The sequence below is a fragment of the Cyprinus carpio genome, chromosome A3, assembly GCF_018340385.1.
Source record: "Cyprinus carpio isolate SPL01 chromosome A3, ASM1834038v1, whole genome shotgun sequence".
NCBI lineage: Eukaryota > Metazoa > Chordata > Actinopteri > Cypriniformes > Cyprinidae > Cyprinus > Cyprinus carpio.
In genome coordinates, this window is record NC_056574.1 from 11,013,425 (window position 1) to 11,030,045 (window position 16,621).

Below are 16,621 nucleotides of genomic sequence, written 5' to 3' on the forward strand. Positions count from 1 at the left end.
AATAGGATATGAAACCACATGCAGTCTGTTTTCCTCAAGCTGCATGTGGTTTATTTGGCATCATGGCACCATCAGCTAGAAATTCTTAGTAATGTGTCTAAAGCTGCTTATTCTGTCTAAAGTAGTTCCTCTTTCACCTCAGTCTCACACTTAAATATTGATGCATATTTGATGTAGGCTACATCTTTCTAAAAATGTTTGAAGAAAAAAAAATTATACTGAACTACTGACCTGTTTTTCATAAGACAACCCGTAGTTTAAGATATGTATGGTATTTTATAAAATAATTAGTGATGTTACATTAATACAAATCTCTGCAAACACATTAAAAGTGTTTATAAATACACTGTAAATGGAATAGTTCCTTTAACAGATATCAAATACTTAAACAAGAAAGATATCATGTTGCAAATGCATTGTTGTCGTGTTATATTGTACTTTTGTGTTTGGCGTCGCTGTGCTGTTGTTGTTCAGAGTTTGCTTAGTTTACAACCATGAGAATAAAAGACTCCTGACCTTTTTACACAACTAAACAGAGCTGAAAATAAGAATTTTTTTAATATATATATATTAGATAAAGAAGATGTATTCATCAAGAGGAGCTGGAATCATAATCTTTAAATTTGTTTTAATGCCCATCCCTTGCCTTTGTATATAAACTGTTCATATATATAAATATATCTTTGTCAAACTCAACACCATCAGTGTCAGAGGCCTCATTGAACAGAAATAGACAGATGTGAGGTCTAGTTGTGGTTTGGTTTGTTGTATTTCATTTCAGTGGCACTAACCATTGAGGAAGTGTAATGAGGGTTCTGAGACACGGTGATACATTTGCAGCTTTCTTTTAAGAGCAGTGTTTAAAAGGCGTAGATAAGACAACAGCAACAGGGGTATCAGAGACAAATCCAAAAGCATGAACAGGTTTACCAGGCAGAGGTCCGGGCAAGCAGCAGAGAATCACAGAATAACATATCAGTCTGAGGTAATACACAGGGGATCAGGATACAGGGAAATCGCAACTCATGTAGATGTTTAACAGGTGTGGTTGCGGTCAGTCTCAGGTACGGGGTATTGTGGAATATGTAGTTCTAAACTATAGGAGAGGCTTCCCTCCGGTGGTGTTCGGAGAGGGCCACAGAGGCCGGATTCGTGACAGGAAGGAGCAGTGGTTGTTCAGTTTATTTCAACAAATTTATAAATACAATACTGCAATTATAATAAAAGTCATCAAAACATTGTTTAACTTCCCTTATTTATTCTAAATTATAATGTGAAGTGGTTTTTCAGTTTAAATAAATGTTCAGTTTAACATTCCTGTAGAAAACTTGCATGTTAGTCAGTATGACATTTTTCTTAGAAAACATGTTACAAGATTATCAACATTATCAAAAGAATTTCTGTAACACATGAAGGTACATTTGTATGTCTTTAGTCTGTCATGATGACTAAGTTTTCAGGAAGTCTTGAGGCTTTAACACATTCTGTGTCTTCAACCGTCTGTCATCATTCAGTCGGTATGGAGCTCAGTCCACTTCCTCTCGTGCTCTGTGAGTATTACTTTTACTGTATATAGATAATTGCTATTATATTATGTAAATGATGTGTTGAAGTGTTTTAGTGTTCCTTGATTAATGTCTTTTCTTGCTGCTCTCTGAGTTTCAAATCCAGCTGCATGTTATGTGAGTGAAAGATGAGTTTAAGAGAGGAAGAGAAAGTTAGTGCTATTTGTGAAAGAGAAATGTACTCTGTTGTCTTATAGATCAGTGTGTTTGTTCAGACATTCAGGTTTGTACTGTTTAATGATGTTGATTCAGTTCTGTTGGTTTGTTTAGCAGTTATTGTCCCTGTTGTGTATAGATATTTAGATACCTCTGCTATTAGTCATATGTTTTAATGTTTATCTGGACACATATACCCTCTCAATATGTTTTAATCTTTGCAATTATGATATTCTGGAAAATTTCAACTAAAAATTCTCAGGTTCCTTAAAACTCAAGTTCCTGAAACTCAAACTCAGTCTAGACAGATCAAGCTCTTTTTAGCAGCATGTTTTGAATCTTATTTTTAACCAAATCATCATCATCTGTACTCATACAGATGATATTAGCTCTAGACAACTTATAGATGACATAAAATGCACAGTTGATCAGCTCAATGTTCACACTGTAATGAGTTTTTACTCTTTGTGTTTTAGTGCTGATTTCAAACATCCACTCTGGACACACTGAAGGTGAGTGAATTTGATTCATATATTTCTCACATATGAGTGATTCTACAGTAACTTACAAACCAACTTAGAGTTGAGAAATGAGAGTTACATTTCATTATGATTATAAATGCACAATTTTTATTTATTTTATTTATTTTATTAATGTGACAGACTGTGGTCCGACAACAAATGATAATGAAATCAAAGCACAGTAATTATTATAAAGTGAGAGGAGATCTTCTGCTGAAAATCGTTCACCACTCATGTTTTCAAATTCTAAGTGACTTTTTATTGACAGATATTCCCAAACCAACTCTGACTGTGCGGCCACAGAGTTCATTGTTCACTGGAGACTCAGTTACTCTGAGATGTGAGGTGGATCAGTCATGGGATGGATGGGAGTTTCTCTGGAGTAAAAACTCAAACACTGAATCTACTGAAGCTGCAGCTAAAACAATTGATTCAGTGAAAGTCTCTGATGGAGGAGAGTACAGGTGCAGAACACGAAGAGGAGGATATTATACAGATTACAGTGAACCAGTAACAGTGACAATATACGGCAAGTATTTTTGATCATAAAATGAACTGCTCTAAGAACACAATGAAAATTATTCAAGAGACACTGAATAAATGACTAAAACAGCTATAGAGAACAACGTTGAATTTTTCTTTTGCAATCAAGTAACTGTGTTCATAAAGTAAAAGCTGCACATTATTTTCATTGTGAATTGTTGTTGTACAGAAAAACCAAAACCCAAAGTGACCATAAAACCTGATCAACATGTATTCAGAGGTGAGACAGTCACTCTCAGATGTGACATTGATGGTGAAGGAGTCACTGGCTGGCAGTACAGCTGGTATAAAGATGGTTCAGGCAGTGTTTTCAGTGGACTACAGGAACACACATTCAGTCCTGTTACTGAGTCTGATGCAGGTAAATACTTCTGTTATGGAGCAGAGAGAGGAGGATCACGCAGCTCAAACATCAGTGATGCAGTTACACTGACAGTATCAGGTGAGTTTGATCATCTCTTCATACACACACTCTTTACATGTTATTAAATGAGTGATTTCTCTATTTCAGATAGAGACAGTTTTAAGTGTCTTCTCTATTTCAGCCCAGACAGTTTTAAGTGTTTCTCCACAGAAGTGGTTGACTGAAGGAGATTCAGTGTCTCTGATCTGTGAGGTTTACAGCTCCTCTACAGGCTGGACATTCAGCTGGTATGCATTTTCATCAGGTAAGATATAATGTGCTTCATGCCTTAATATCTGAATTAACTAGTATTATTCAAGTCAGAAATATTATTGAGATTAAAAAATATTGAGTCAATCTTAACAGCTTCTTAAGGTAACTGCATATTTTTACTTTTTACAGACTACAGAAATCGTTTTCAGCTGCTCTCAGACAGCAGTAGAGGAGCTGGAGGAAACTACACTGTCAGTTCTGCTGCTGTAAAACACACAGGAGTTTATGTGTGCAGAGCAGAGAGAGGAAAACCAGGTTATTATACAACCTACAGCAACAAACAGCCAGTATGGGTCACTGGTGAGTTCAAACAGAATGAATGAAGCCCAACTTAAACAAGAATGTGTGAGAGTGTGTTATATGATACACTAACTGATTACTCTGTATCATGAAATATTAAATTCCTTGATGTTTACATACTGTTTCAGAAATCAAAAGTCGCCGTTCCAAAATATAGCATATAGCAAATGTAGCAGCATCTTTAGGCTGAGCATTACACTGATTCTTCCACAGGTAATGGGTGAAGGATCTGAGGATCCCATTTGAGCTATTAAATAGCAACCTTTGTATGAAGTGCGCAAACATACATCTGTGCTTTACTTCATTCATGTTGTTTCTTCGTTTCTTTCTTATTACTTTGTCATTCTTATTTACGCATTTAATTTCTTAATATTCATTTTATTCACTTACATGTAACTTTTTTATTTTATATTATTTCCTGTTACTGTCTAATGATCAACATCTTTCATCTTCTGGCAAGTTCATTATTACTGTAGGCTGTTTACTCCTGCAATGCAATGTAGCAGTTTGCCACATGAATAAACAGCAGAATGTGTGGTTGCAGGTGTTTATCAGCGTTTAAATTGTGACTCATCCAATCAGAATTTAGAGTTGAAAGCAATGAGGTGCGAGAAAGCTATGATGTATTGTGATTTACAAATATGTTAACTCTAAAAAAATGATTCTGTTATAATTCACAGCTATTTTTGAATGGCTGTCGATACAGAGAAAAAAACGGAAAACGATAAAAAATAAATAAATAAAAAACTTTTTGCTGCCATAGAGTGTAGTTATGACATCTACCAGCAGGGACTGATGAGGTACCAGCAAAACCTCGACTCCTTTGTTACGGGCCGTTTAATTCTGAGAGTCAGAGAGAGAGTGGAAAATGTTTATGAAAAACTAAAATATCATTATTTGTGGAACAAAAATTACTAAGGATCTGAGGCACAATAAATTAACATGCCTAATAAAAACAATATGTGCTTTGACCACTTTAATTTTTTAATAGGTTTTTGAGTTGTATCTGTAATTGTCTTCTCAGGTATTTCTCCTCTAGTCTCTCTGATCATCAGTCCCAGCAGAACTCAACACTTCACATCTCTCTCTCTCTCTCTGAGCTGTGAGGACCAGAGTAACTCTGATAGATGGAGATTGAGAAGATACACAGAGAGTTTGGGGCTGCAAAATTGTTTATCATCAGTGTGGGGATCACAATCAGGATCTACATGTACAATCAACTCCACCACCACATCAGACACTGGAGTGTACTGCTGTCAGTCTGAATCTGGAGAGAACTATCATCTTGTTATTTTAATTTCACTGTGAGTCTGTTTGTGTATTTATTTATTTCACTGGCAGCTTACACATCAATACATAAAGCAGGTCGATTAAACAAGTGCAGGACGCATCAGTGGGCAAAAAACACTCAGTGGGCAAGTGGCATCAAGTTTTATCAGAAAATTTACTTTTTTTTTATGTTAACACATTATTAATATAATATTTGCAATCAGCTCATGTTTCCTCTGTTTCTGTAGTCGTGTTTGGTTTTGTTGTGTAGTGTTCTTCTTGTTACTGTGGGTGATACTCTGACTCTACGCTGTTTATATCAACATTACAACTCCTCAAAACCTAAGAGCTGATTTCTATAAAGATGGATCACTCATCCAGAATCAAACTACGGAGATGATCATCTCTAATGTCTCAAAGTCACATGAGGGTTTCTACTACTGCAAACACTCAGAGAGAGGAGAGTCACCCAAGAGCTGGATCTCAGTCAGAGGTGAGACTATAAGAACTATAAACACTACTGAAATGTGCCTGTATCATTTACAGCACTAATCTGAATGTAGAATGTTTTTGTCTCAGCTTCCCCCAGAACATCAAGATCTGATGATCTCAGTCCCGTGATAACTGGACTGACTGTCACATTTTTGATCATTGTCTTTTTGGTCCTGCTGCGGCGTTACAGAAACAAAGGTTCTTCATCTGCCTTATTAAAATTCATGACATTTTTGTAGACACTAACTCTGTCCCTAAATCTTGTGAGCAGCTGTCCTGCATCAGATTAATCTGGTTATCTGGTTTTAGCTGGTCTCCCAACCTCGTAAAGCTGTTGGCTAGTTTTAGAAGCTTTCTGCGCAGTTTTCTTCTGGACAGGCTGAAAAGGCTGGAGATTAGGCTGTAAAGTCTTCTTGTCCATCATATTTGTATGATACACATAGTTACTGCATATGTAAAGTGCTCCAAATTAGTCACTTCTTTTGTTCCATTTGAGTTGCAGTTAGATGCAATCTATGAAGACAGTAGACAGTGAAGCAGTTTACAGTTTTTGAACAAATCCATAATGTGATAAATAAAATCCTGTCGTTAAACACTATCATTCTCACACATGTATGCAACAAGGAGATTAAAAGTCAGTTTTAAAACGTTTACATAAACATTTTATGTTTGTCTAGGTGTAAGATCTCAGTCTCCCTCTAGTGTCAGTCAACAGCAGAACAGCAGTCAGACATCAGAGCAGAACCAGAGTGACGCGGGAAACAACACACTGCTGTCTGGTCAGTCTTTACCTGTTTACAATAAATAAACACCCATAAATCTTTACAAGCTGAGATGAAAGACACTCAGGTATAACTTTTAACTAACAGAACTGATGTCACAACCATAAAACTTAAGTTCAACTTGATATTTGTTTAACTGACGTATTTCAGCTGGATGTTATTTTATTATAAAAAAAAGCGTAACAAAACATTAAGTCCTTTATATTTTTAAGCCAACCTGAACACAAAATTGTTTTCTGTGGAACTGATTTCATAAGATGCATGATAAAATAATTTTTCAAATATGCTACTCAAAATTAATGTGTTAATGTATTGCAGGAACTGCTCATATTTATGAGTCTGTTGATGAAACGATTAGCAAAGACATCATAATTACAGGTAACTAATGATGTCATTTAAATTATTTTATCATAATAATATTTTAATATTTTTCTGAATCAGCAGTTGTTTTCTAAAGAAAGTGGAAATCAAATCCATGTTTGTTTGTTGTCATTGTGATATTTGAAGTGGAAATTAAGTTTAACCAATTATTCCTTTTTCTATTATTCATTATAGATGGTGTAAGTCGACCTACTGAACACATCTATACTGAGCCTGACCTCAAATCTACAAGTCTGTTAGTGAAAAACAGTGAAAGTTGTGACACTATTTACTCTAAACTGACCCTGGTGACCCATCAAGGTGAGTGTCAAAGTAAAAACATCAATCACATTTCACAAGGAGTCACTGAAAACTGCATCTACAAACACCATTGAGAAATTAAGAATGAAATTAAATACTGTATAAAAATAAATAAAAATGTATTTCTATATTTTCAGCTGCTGGATCTAGTGATGTGACGTATGCTCAGGTTAAAAAAACACCCAGAGGAGAAATTGTCTGTCCCAGGACGCTGATGAGTTTAGTTTGAGAAGGGCTGGAGAATGACTTGACTGTGTTTTTGCTGCCTCTTGGCCAGGACTCCCTTGAAAAGGAGGTTTTTAACCTCAATGGGACTTTCCTGGTTAAATAAAGGTTAAATAAAATTTTTAAAAAAATGACCAGGATCATCTATGCATTGCTGTCTTTGTCATCATGTACTTAATGTACATGTTATCAGTACTTAATATTATGGTGCAAGCATATATGTATAGCTGCTATATGTGCGCATGTGTGTGTGTTTCTGTTTGCGCACAGCTTTCCCTGTCAAACTAATAAAAAGTCAAAATATCAGGTAATTATTGAGACTGTGGTTCCGACGCCCCTCCGTGCGGCACAGCAGTGTACCAACACGTTCTCACTCCCAACTCGTCACATATGGACGCTTGGTCAGGATCCCTTGACGTCTTTTTTTCAACGAGCGGGGAATCCCACAGACTTTTGGAGCCCGCGGCGCTGGAATTTGTCGTGTTAAAGAAGCGTACCGCAGCGACTACGATAAATACGAATAAAAAAGAATAGACTACAATAAATTATTTATGGCATGGGCGAATCAATTGGCGGCCACCAGGTCATATTTACCTAGCTCTCCAACTGATTTTTTATTTTAAAAATCACTGGTTGTCTGATATCAAAGTGCCGCCTGTGAAACAGCATTCAGCGTTGACTTTAACAACGCTCTATGGCGCGAGCAGCAGCATGCACTTTTGTGTTTCTTATGCTGGTATTTTTTGTCGAGGCTCGTTGATGTTGATAAACGGATTTAATGTGCTATGATTAATGTGTTTTAAACAATGATTAATCAACGCAAAACTATTAATCAATGAATAAAATTCAAACCTATTATTTATTTATTGATTGATTGATTGGTTGATTGATTGATTAAATGATTGATTCATGTTTTTGTTTTTAATTTATATATATATATATATTTATATATATATATATATATAAATCAATCAATCAGTGGCGCGATCCCAAGGTCCACTGCGATTTTCCACTTGGTAAGTAGCCTAGAACAGGTAATTAATAAAGATGGGAACAATCCTTAAATTTACAGAACAAAAGCTGTTGAATCAGGTCAAGAAGCTGTGTTTAGAACCTTTATAAGTGCAAGGTAGCAGTTTCGTGATGCAGTAAATGACAGCAGACATTATAAAAATATAACTTGTTGCACCAAATGTATAGTAGGCTAGCTAATTAAATTCAAGTTAGTTTGCTTTTTTTCACATATAATCATGCAAGGAATATTGTATGGTTTTTAGTTATGATGTGTTTTCAGTTACCCATATTACTGTAGCTTACAACACTATAGTCATTTTTAATTGTTCATTTTTAGTTGTTGTTGATGGATTGGTGTTTTTTGATTGGTGTGTTTTCCAGCAACCGTTCAGAATCCACACAAAATTATTTAGTTTACCAATAATAAACAATACAAGTTAATTCATAGCTACAACAATATTGTGGCACCTCACAATTTTTCAATATTCTCTATCTCTCTTTGTTTACATCTGTAGCTGAAGTATGTATCTGTCCATCTTTGTTGTGAGTCTTTCTGTCTGTTTGTGTTTTTGTCCATAACCATGAGTGATTCAGAGCTCCAAGAACAGTTTATGAGGCTGCGTAACCTGGTTGCTCATCAAGAACTCAGTGATGAGCTCCAAAGTCTTGATGACTTGCATGGTGAGCTGCAGGAAGAGGAGGAAACAGCACCAGTAGGCTAAAGACACCTGAACCAAGGGTTCCATGTCAGTCAGCTTTTTGAGCATCTCTTGTATACTGTACTTCATTACCATTGAACCATTACAATGTTATACTACTCTGTCAATACAAATTATCTTAATTCACATGTTTGATCTTTTTCGGTGCGGCTTGTACCTGTGGAGATTAGATTGTCCCCACTGGCTATCCAGTGAAACCACTTTGTCTTTTATTTTTTGTTTAGTAGACAGACTTCCAAAACAGACATAACTTTTCCTGCTTGCCTGATTGGGATTCACCCATGCCATAAATAATTAATTGTAGCCTATTCTTTTTTATTCATATTTATCTTAGTTGCTCCAAAATCTGTGGGATTCTCTGCACGCTGAAAAATGACGCCAAAGGGGTAACCAGTGCGTTAAAAAAAGACGCCAAGGGATCCTGACCAAGCATCCATATGTGACGAGTTGGGAGTGAGAACGTGTTGAGTGTATGTGTTGCTTCTATCCGAAATGGATGTTATGGTGTTATTTGTTATATGTAAAATACTAATAAAAAGTTGACCACAAAAAAAAAAAAAAGAAAACAAAAGGCTAAGCTACCTGTGCCTTGAATTTACAGCTAATTATCCAAAAGGCAATTATAGTTAATTTGTCTTGCTAATAGCATGGCTCATGAGACTTACATGATTCAGTTCACTGCATGATTCAGTTTATTAAAATGCATTTGGAATGATCACAAAATTCAAGTTTTGGGGGCAGAAATGTATATATTTATAATATTTCATATAGTTAATCAGTATCACGCGAAGACTTAGGCTAAGTTTTTTCCACCAAACAGCAACATGATTATAAATGTGATATTGACTTTATACAGCAGTTAAATAAACACAAATTTAATATTAAGATACTAACGTTTTAGACACAATATTGACTATTTCGCCAACAAATATAATTCCAGTTTGCATCTCTGAGCAACATGACGGTGTTTTGTCCCTGAATGAATCAATCGTTTAAATGATTCGGTTCAGTCGCAATGACTCACTTATTAACAGTGACTTGCTACCACCTACTGGCAGTTTTAAAACCCCTTAACTGTCACTCACATTCTTGAACATAGACTTGAAAGTGCACGATCCAAACTTATTTTTTTTATAATTCATGAATGAAAACATTTTGTAACATGATATTGATGTAGCCTACCATTTTCATGGTAATGCAATGTCTGATTTTAAAATGGGTTTCAAAGGATGAATTTCGAGATTTTAAGTTTTCAATTGATATATAATTTCTGATGATTTCTAAAGTGTGATAGAGAAAAAGGCAACAAAGAAGAGTTTTTTTAACAAATGTCAGAACTCCTGTTACGATATAGATTTTTGAGGTGCACTTTTGTCATAAATTAATCTATTACTTTTCCTACATAATTTTTAACAAAAAACATTGTAAAATAAAATATCTATTTAGGAGTCTTAGACCTTTCCAATGATATATAGTTTGTCATGATTACATTAGGATCTAACTGTAATATAGTGAAATAAACGTAGGCGTCCCACAGAGGGGACGGGTGACAGTTAACAGGGTAATTTCACATTTAAAGTAAAGCATTATTCAACGTTGTATGTTTAAAATATCAAAACAGTATTAATGCATTTTTAACTGCAGGTTAAATACATTCATGTCCTGTCAATATCCCAAACCCAAATTTATTTATAAAAAACATTTAAATAAATATGAGAAGCGCCCTTTTTTCCACCTAAGCCCCTGCCCCTCAAAATGTGTGTGCACGTCCCTGAGAACAGGTATGGTAAATTGTATTAATAGTTCACTATATTTCTGATTTTACTGTATTTTTGATCAGATAAGAGATTTTTTTTAAATCCTTCCGACCCTACAGGCCTTTTGAACGGTAGGCCGGTGTGTGTGTGTGTGTGTGTGTGTGTGTGTGTGTGTGTGTGTGTGTGTGTGTGTATAATTTTGTTTTTTTGTTTGTTTTTTTTACTGTTATTTTACTTAATTTTTTTTCTATTTATTTCTTCATGAAGCTAAATAATATCGAACATTCAGAATAGGCATATTCTTAATTATGTATTATTATAATTTGAAAATGTATCCTTTCATTCCAGACAAATATAATGGCTAGGGTGCAGCATGAGCGTGAGAATGACGCGATATGTCACTCGTGTTTAGTTTTTTTTTTTTTTTTTTTTTTTTTTTACTTAATAAATATGAAAATAAATAATAATAGTCTACTAATTTATTGTATCAATTATTTAAACCTGATTATTGTGTATTACATGCTATTGTGACGGCATCCTGTGAGAGATGATGTAATCACAGCTAACTGTCATGACAGCAGGGCGGAGATTAACAGGCTTTTTAAAACTATTCTTCGATCGGCTTGAGCTTTGGCCAACACTGAGTGAGATGATCGAAACCTCCATCAAGCCCCATCATGTTTGACTGATCTTTCCCACAGGATAACAACAACTGCTATCTGCAGAAATGTGCTGATCTAAACTCCTGATGCTCTTGAACTCCCGAAGGTAAGCTTCGTTTTAGTTATGTGGCAATATCTTTGTTTACCAGTAGCTAAAGCTGTTATTGTAGTCATAAGAAGTGAGCAGTTACTTCTGTGCAAATGTCACAAATGCAGTTTAAGGGCAATTTTGTTGAGAAATAAGTTTAATTTTGTTGAGAAATAAAATTTTCAAATTAAAGTCGTGCTAATCAGTTTGAGAATTGGACTCCCAATCGAAGGGTTGTGAGTTCGATTTCCGGCATAGAATTGTTGGGGGGAGTCAATGTGTACAGCGCTCTCTCCAATAATCAATACCACGACTTAGGTGCTTTGAGCAAAGCACTGAACCCCCAACTGCTCCCCGGGCGCCGCAGCATAAATGGCTGCCCACTGCTCCGGGTGTGTGTTTCACAGTGTGTGTGTGTTCCATGCTCTTGTTGTGCACTTCGGATGGGTTAAATGCAGAGCACAAATTCTGAGTATGGGTCACCATACTTGGCTGAATGTCACGTTTCGGATACTGTCACTTTAACTTGTTTGACAATTGTCAAATTAAATTTTATTCCATCAGTTTGTGAATTGTGATGAATTATGCTTATCCTTGTTTATTTTAATGATCAATTAATTCTATTTCAATGTGTAGTAATTTTCAATAATATAGTATTTTGTTGTACCATTTTCTATTTATTAATGTGCAAAGGTCCATACTTAACGGTTTTCTTACTTGAAAACAGACAATCATATTATATCAGACAACACTGTATTGACCTCCTCAGAACAAAAGGCAATCAAGTGTATTTATTTATGTAATGTATTTCCATCTGCCTAATAATAATGAAAAAAATATTCAAATAAGATATATCTGGGATGAAGCCCCTTCCTGATGTGTATTTTTATTATCAATTATCAGCTTTCTCAATATTTCTTAATGACATCATGCAGTTTAGAGCGTTGAATAGCACATCATTGTCATTAAATAATTATTTTGTAGATGTTTTTTTTTAATTTTTATTATTTTGTAGAATTTGTTTTCCTTTGTACTCACATACTGAATTCTGTGTTATGTTTTGTTGTGCTTATGTTTTGATGTTTTGTTTTTTTTTTTTTTTTTTATATTTTTTTTTATTTGTTTGGATTTAATTTGTGTGGTTTTTTTTTTAATTAATTTATTTTGATATTGAGAAACTATATGAAACATTTGTATTTTTAAAAGTGTATTTGTCCATGTCCATTTGTCAGCTATATTTTCTTCTACTGTAATAGTCATTATATGTTTGGTGTCATATCTGTGGTGCATAATTCGCTGAATATGCAGCTCTAATCTGTACATCCGTGTTTCTGAATAGCTCTGTCAGGTCATGTCAGATGTTACATCACTCTTGATATTAAAGTCAGCCAAAGCAGAAATGACCTTACATTATCTTGACAGTTAATCTTTAAAACCCTGTAATGTCACAGTTCGTAAATAATAATTTTCTTTGTGCAAACTGAACAGGTTGGCTTCTCATTTCTTCAGATCTCTTACTTTGTCTATGTGTTATTTCCACATCCCAGCTTTGCCAACAAGGCCTAATCATTCCATGGAAGAGGAGAGATCTTTGTAGCCTCAGCGAAAACATTGTTTTTTTGGAGTGGCCATCTCAATGCTTGCTTGATTCCAAGGAATTACATATTTAATTTTTATTTGTGTTGGTACATGTGAGAGGTCGAAAGTGTTTCTCCAACGTGTCTTCCAGAAACTCAGACTGTTTTCCAAAGCAGACGAGTCTCAACCATCTCCTACGGCGGTGATGGGAAGTGTGAGAACACACCAGTACAGCATAGTTTCCTCTGAGGAAGGCGGGATGAAGCTGTCCCCTATAGCCATGCAAAATGGCTACGGCAATGGAAATGTGGGCGGCAAAGTGCACATGAAGCAGCAAGAACAAACCCGCTTCGTCAACAAGGATGGACACTGCAATGTGCAGTTTATCAACATGAGTGAAAAAGGTCAGCGCTACCTGGCTGATATCTTCACGACGTGCGTTGACATCCGTTGGCGTTGGATGATGGTCCTCTTCTGCCTCTCCTTCCTATTGTCCTGGCTTCTTTTCGGAGTAATATTCTGGTTCATTGCACTTTCGTCTGGTGACTCTGAGAATCAAGAGCAGATATGCATTTCGAACGTTGACAGCTTTATGGCAGCATTCCTGTTTTCTGTGGAGACACAAACAACTATTGGTTATGGCTACCGATATGTAACGGAGGACTGCCCCTTTGCTGTCTTCATGGTGGTTTTCCAGAGCATCTTGGGATGCATCATTGATGCCTTTATCATTGGTGCGGTCATGGCTAAGATGGCCAAGCCTAAGAAAAGAAATGAAACTCTTTTGTTTAGTCACTATGCCACAATAGCTATGAGAGATGGTAAACTGTGTCTTATGTGGAGAGTCGGGAACCTCCGGAAAAGCCACCTGGTGGAAGCTCACGTTCGCGCCCAGTTGCTCAAATCCCGCACCACCGCTGAAGGCGAGTTCATCCCGGTGGATCAGATAGACATTGATGTCGGATTCGACACTGGTATTGACCGCATATTTTTAGTGTCTCCTATCACCATTGTGCATGAGATTGATGAGGAAAGTCCTTTGTTTGATATGAGCAAACAGGAACTGGAAAGTTCGGGGCTGGAGATAGTGGTGATTTTGGAGGGCATGGTGGAAGCTACGTCTATGACCACTCAGTGTCGTAGCTCTTACGTGACGAGCGAAATCCTGTGGGGCCATCGCTTTGAGACAGTCCTTTTTGAGGAGAAAAACCATTACAAGGTGGACTACTCACGCTTTGAGAACACCTACGAGGTTCTCAGCACACCTCAATGCAGCGCTCGAGATTTGGCCAAAAAAAAGTACATCAGGTCTAGCTCCAACTCTTTTTGTTATGAGAATGAAGTAGCATTCATGGATAAAGAGGAAACGGAGGATGACAATGATGATGATGATGATGAAGACCAGAAAAATATCAGAAGGGACAGTGTGGCCTTGGAAGGATCCAATACTGATGATGACAAAAGCACAGATTCCAGTCAGGATACTTTACCGTTACAACTCAAACTTTTAAGACTACAACCTGAGTTATGACTGCTTTAAAAATAATGCATGGTATATGGTGTACAGCATAAGAAAATGTATTTTGCGGCTGTTTTTGGGAGCAATATTTTGCCAGTGGTTTGAGAGGAACACAAGTTTGGGTTGTAGATGTCTTGTAACTTTTACTTGCGCTTGTTATCTAAGAAGACAAACATTAACTTTCAAACTACTCCGACAGTCTACATGCAATCAGTTTATAATATATACAAGAATATTATTATTATTATTTATTTTTATTTTTTTTTTCAAACTTTGATTCCATCCAGTCAGAGGACATCAAACATGTTTAATATTTTGAGACGATTTTAAAACATATTGAGTTCATTTAGTACGGGTAGAGCTAGTTTTCTATGCACCATCTCAGATGCTTTTTCCATTAAACATACATTTGGCCAAAATAAAGTAGGCTCCCTTGGGTTGTAGCATAATGTTGCTACCTACATACTTTGCAGATAGCTTTCACGGAAGCCAGTCTTTGATACTGTCTATATGTAGCTCAATGGGTTTTGGAGCAGAGCTTTAATTTAAAAAATGGCAAAGATTTTGCAGGACAGACAGTTTTGTCTGATTGTCCCTGCACACAGGCTACTAGCAGCATGTTCAGGATAATACCTTGTGCAAAAGCCATGATGAAATCATGTCTTTAAAAGCAGAGATGGTATAATGAAGGTTAGTGAAAATGAGAACCAAATGTTTCCTTTTGATCTGGTCCATTCCATTAAATCTACAACTGAGGGACATTTTGAACATTTAAAACTCACTGCAACGTCATGATTTAAGATAAATGAGTGAAACACATGGTTAGAAACCTAACCTGCATATTACACTTGAAAAAAAAAACAGGTATTTTTATGGTGGCAGGTTATGCCTATGTGAAACACTGTATGTTCACAAAAAGTTTGAAAACCTGTTAATGAGCTGGTCTCCTAACAACATGGTATTTATCTCCACTTTCTATAAAGGCTGTTCTGTATAAAACACAATAATGCTGATATACAGTACATAATTGACTTGTGTTGGTTATTACATTATAATATCAGTATTGAAGATTACCCATACATTTTTAGTGAGACTAAGTGTTAATGCTAATCTAGGGCACTTAATGTTTTCATGTAGTGAAAGTACCATAAAACACCTCAGTCCATGTGCTGCATCTTCTGTGATCTGTCAAAAATACACTTAACATCTCAGGGTTTGGATGAAATCTGGCATTCATACAACATAAACAATCAAAGAGTTGTAAATATACACACTGTACGAAGCAAATCTTTGAATAATATGTAAAGAATGTCATGTTCATAGCAGTATATGTGCTTTCGATGTGCAATAGAGCTTCAGTGACTGAAGACATGAAAGTTAATGTTTATGAATGAAGAAATTAATGTTACTTATCTGATGCTGAAAGGTAAATGTTGATAAAAGGTTAAAAATACTATTTTGTTTTGTATGACGATGTGTTACAACCAAAGCAATAATGACTTGAATTGCTGGAAGGTTTTAAAAACCAGAAAAATTAGGGAAGCATTATCTAATATAAGTTTTTTTATATATAAAACTGTGACAGTAGCTATCACAATAAAACTTACCAGTGACTGAAAATATCATCTGCAGTGTGATTTTCAATTCATTTGTTGTTTGCGTTGGTTTGTATCAGTTTCAATGTGAACAAGTCCATATTATAAAATGCTTGACAGCATAAAATATTTTGTCATTTTAATTAGGTCTGCAGCATATTTGTATATTTCACAAATATAACAGTATTTTAATCACATCAAATGATGCAATCCTAATAGATAACATTCCAAAGTATGACATCACACACACATTCAACACCTACTGTACATTTAGACAGAAGTAATTCATTCATTTTCAGACTGTAATAGTTGTCATTGAGATCATCCAGACAAAGATTGTCTGGCTGGACTAATTTGAATCCATGGCACTAGTTTGTGTAAACAGAGTATTGATTGGACACAGGAGATCCAATGAGAGGATTGGGTTTTGTTCTGCTGAAAGTCTGATTTCACCCTGAGGGAATTTTCCACATTATCCA

General features: G+C 35.7%; 2 protein-coding genes across 2 annotated transcripts; both read left to right on the plus strand.

Moving 5' to 3' along the window:
* The first annotated feature begins 1,307 nt into the window (after window positions 1-1,307).
* LOC109086709 (Fc receptor-like protein 2) lies at window positions 1,308-7,344 on the plus strand. The gene is given in 14 exon segments (XM_042717937.1): window positions 1,308-1,550; window positions 2,198-2,233; window positions 2,511-2,771; window positions 2,955-3,227; window positions 3,331-3,453; window positions 3,591-3,761; window positions 4,786-5,065; window positions 5,302-5,356; window positions 5,358-5,523; window positions 5,610-5,720; window positions 6,200-6,301; window positions 6,623-6,682; window positions 6,860-6,985; window positions 7,123-7,344. Coding segments are annotated over 14 exon segments (1,965 nt in total). The 5' UTR covers window positions 1,308-1,441; the 3' UTR covers window positions 7,215-7,344.
* A 5,782-nt stretch (window positions 7,345-13,126) lies between these two features.
* Window positions 13,127-16,153, plus strand: LOC109079225 (inward rectifier potassium channel 2). The gene has a single exon (XM_019094405.2). It carries the CDS (start codon window positions 13,234-13,236, stop codon window positions 14,557-14,559), a length of 1,326 nt encoding a protein of 441 aa, XP_018949950.2. The 5' UTR covers window positions 13,127-13,233; the 3' UTR covers window positions 14,560-16,153.
* Window positions 16,154-16,621: the final 468 nt, after the last annotated feature.

What these genes read in the sequence shown, in the direction of transcription:
- LOC109079225 (XM_019094405.2), top strand. Translation starts at nt 13,234, where the DNA reads ATGGGAAGTGTGAGAACACACCAGTACAGCATAGTTTCCTCTGAGGAA.